General features: G+C 65.1%; 2 protein-coding genes across 2 annotated transcripts; one reads left to right on the top strand and one right to left on the bottom strand.

Annotated features, from left to right (window-relative positions):
• Positions 1 to 350: 350 nt before the first annotated feature.
• Positions 351 to 1,274, top strand: EMIHUDRAFT_252914 (hypothetical protein; the record flags this gene model as incomplete). Its single annotated transcript, XM_005786787.1, has 1 exon — positions 351 to 1,274. One exon carries the CDS (start codon positions 351 to 353, stop codon positions 1,272 to 1,274), a length of 924 nt encoding a protein of 307 aa, XP_005786844.1.
• Positions 1,275 to 1,457: 183 nt separating this feature from the next.
• Positions 1,458 to 2,125, bottom strand: EMIHUDRAFT_447072 (hypothetical protein; the record flags this gene model as incomplete). Its single annotated transcript, XM_005786786.1, has 2 exons — positions 1,458 to 1,827; positions 1,905 to 2,125. Coding segments are annotated over 2 exons (590 nt in total), but the record flags the coding sequence as incomplete, so codon positions are not given.
• Between the last annotated feature and the right edge of the window lie 1,157 nt (positions 2,126 to 3,282).

Raw genomic sequence — 3,282 nt, 5'->3', positions numbered from 1 at the left:
GCGCAATAAATGGAAAAGGGGTTTTTATTTTGGGAAACCCCCGATTTTTTCGACCGCCCCCCGTTATTTGTTAAAAAGCTCGTATCCCCGTCCTTTTTCGCCCCCGGAGGGAACGTTTTTTTCATTTTCCCCCCAAAAAAAATAAAAAAGGGGGTGGAAAGGGTGGAGGGGAAATTAAAGAAACCCTGGGGGGAAAAGCCTTTTCCCGTTTGACGGGGCGGGCCCGCCGGGGCAAAAAAAAGGCTTTTTATTAAAACCCCCCCCCCCCCCCCCCCCCCCGCCCCGCACCCCCACCGCCCCATTTCGGCTTTCGGCGTTTGTGATTGAGATGTGCCCGCCGACGCGCATCCATGGACGCCGAGCTAGATGCCGAGCCTCCTTGCCTTGCAGATCTCAATGACGACCTGTTGCGGAAGATTGCCTGTCGGCTTGCCGAGTCTGACCTGGCTTCCGCCGTCGCCCTCAAACGATGCAGCAGCCGCTTCAAGGACCTCGCCACCCCGCTGGTGGCAAACGCCGTTTCAAGGATAAACACGAAGTGGCGGGATGCGGCAGACAAAATCGGCATGAAGGGCGCTGCTCGGATCAGAGGCGGACTCGAGCGCAACGAGGTGCTGACCACCCTCGCGCTCCCGCACAACAACATCGGCGCGGAGGGCGCAGCCGCGATCGCGGAGGCGCTACGCGGCAACGCGGTGCTGACCACCCTCGACCTGAGCGGCAACGAGATATGCGGCATTGACGAGGACGGTGATGGTGCGTACGATGCGTCCGGCATCGTTGCGCTCGCGGACGCCCTCAAGGTCAACGGGGTGCTGACCAATCTCGTGCTCCGGAGGAACAACATTGGCGCCGAGGGTGCCAAGGCGCTAGCATCCGCTCTTCGCGTCAACGGGGTCCTGACCAACCTCGTGCTCTGGGGCGACAACATCGGCAACGAGGGCGCCGCTGCGCTGGCCTCCGCTCTTCGCGTCAACGAGGTGCTGACCACCCTCAACCTCGCCAACAACCAGATCCGCGACCAGGGCGCCGCTGCGATCGCGGAAGCGCTGCGCGGCAACGGGGTGGTGACTGAGCTAGACATCTCCTGGAACCAGATCGGCTACAAGTACAACAATATCGGCCCCATGGGTGCCACCGCGATCGCCGACGCCCTTCGCGTCAACGGGGTGCTGAAACGCATCAACCTCGAGTACAACAAGTTGGGCGACGAGGGGAAGGGAGCGATTTGGGATGCGGTGAGCGGGCGGGTAGGGTTCGAGCTCAGGATATGAGTGTGAATTCTGAGAGTGAACACAATGCACTCTCTCATGACTAGCGTACATGAAGTTTTAGCCCCCCGCTACCCGGTTGCACGCCCCGGCATGCGGCAAATCAATCAATTAATTAAAAGGCGGCGGTTGCTGGGATGTATTTTCTTTTTACTTTTTAATCGTTTGGGTCACCGCACTGTTTTCTTTCTTTCTTTCTTTCCCCTCGGCACACACGAATCTCGCCCTGCAACACGGTTAATTGACCCACTCGGGCCGGCACACGCGGAGCACCTCCTCCTGCACCGTTGCCGAAGTCGCCTCCGCACGGAAGGCGACGGGCGCGCCCTGGTTGGCCAGCGCGCACGCGCAGTGCAGCCGCAATCGGAAGCGGACCCCAAGCTTGTGCAGGATGCCCAGCGAGGGCAGCACGGGCGGGAGCACGCCCCGCAGCCGCTCGAGCGCGTGAGCGTCGGCGCACAGGCCCTTTAGCGGGCGGAGGAGTGCGGCCGGGGAAGGGCCGCTGCCGCCACGCTTCTCCGCGAGGTCCCACAGATGCCACGGCTCGTCGTCGCACCTGCGCAGCCGCACCATTGTGAACATTCCGATCAGTGCTACTACCAAATATATAGAGCATCTCTCTCGTCGTCGCGCCTTCCCAGCCGCGACGCAAGCGGCGCCCGCGGGTCGTAAGGATTGTGCCGCAGCTCTGGCTCTCGCAGCGAGCCGTCCGCGTTGCGCAGCAAGCAAGCGCCGTCGACACACCCGGCGAGGGCGGCGGTGAGGGCGGCCGACGCCGCCGCCGTGCCGGGCGCCACGCGTTCCAGCGCTGCCGCCAGCTCGGAGCGGAGCAGCGACGAGAGGGCGGCGTGGCGCCGCAGCGCCTGTTCACAGCCACGCATCTCTGGGCTCCGGACTCCTCTGCTCAGGAGAGGGCGGCGTGGCGCCGCAGCGCCGGGTTCGGCAGCGCGGCGCCGCGCAGCCCAGAGGCGGGGTCGGCGAGGGCGGGACCAAAGTGGGAGGAGAGCATCGCCCGCACCTACTCGTGACGCTGGGCCCTGCCTCGCGCCCCCCTCTCCTCCTCCTGCCACTCGCCCGGGCGCGCTCCGCACCTTTGCGCGAGGGCGGTACTCCCACGGCTCGTCTCCGAGCAGAACGAAGGACGGAATCTCCCAGGAACGCACTCGCGGGTGGCTGCGCAGCGCACGGCGCACGTGGCGCTCCACCTCGGCGGCGGGCGCCTGGAAACAGATCACGGGGCGCGCCTCGCACGAAAGAAGGGGCGGGCGTTCACGCCCTCTCCAGCGGACGCCTCAGCGAACTGGTTGGTCGGCCAGACGACGGCGGCGATGCGGCCGGTGGGGGTGGGGGCGAGCCAGGCGAGCTCGAGCAGGCGGGCGCCGCCAACGTCGATCGCCTCCATGGCCCTCTCGACTCGGCCCGTCGCCACCCACTCGCCGCCCGGTAGCTGAAACGGGAAAGTCGTCTTGTCTAGCATCGTCACCTAATCATACCAAACTAATAACACCAATCGTAAGAGGAGAGGCTGTCTTGTCTAGCACCGTCACCGTTGCGGCGCGGCTGCCGACATGCCCGCCACGGACCTCCACGATGTCGCGCAACGCGTACCACTCGCCCTCCAGCCGACCTCCGCTGCCTGCGCGGTTGGCGCCCCGCTCGTCGAGGGGATGCCTAGTACCATACCTCCAGAGGCTCGAATCCAGTGTGGGTTCGGCCCCATGGCGGTAGGGGATGCCGGTTCACGGTCCGTGGCGCAACCAGCAGCTGGCCGACGCCCCGACGCGCGTCATACGGGCCGAACGAGCGTAGGGTCCACGCCGCCACCTACGGCAGAGTTCCGGGAAGGCTCCGAGAAGGCTCCGAGAAGGTTCCGAGCAAGCACTGCTCCGCCGCCTACACGTCGCGAGCGAACACACACACCAGCGTCGGTGCGTGAGCACGGCGGAGGGCGTGTGCTCCCGAGCGCTAATCGGAGTACAAGAGTCCGTGTGCTCCCCGTCTAGCCGCCCCC

The sequence above is a fragment of the Emiliania huxleyi genome (assembly GCF_000372725.1).
Source record: "Emiliania huxleyi CCMP1516 chromosome Unknown EMIHUscaffold_1495, whole genome shotgun sequence".
Lineage (NCBI taxonomy): Eukaryota > Haptophyta > Isochrysidales > Noelaerhabdaceae > Emiliania > Emiliania huxleyi.
Note: the sequence above shows the minus strand (reverse complement) of the source record. Positions and strands in the feature narration are given on the sequence as shown.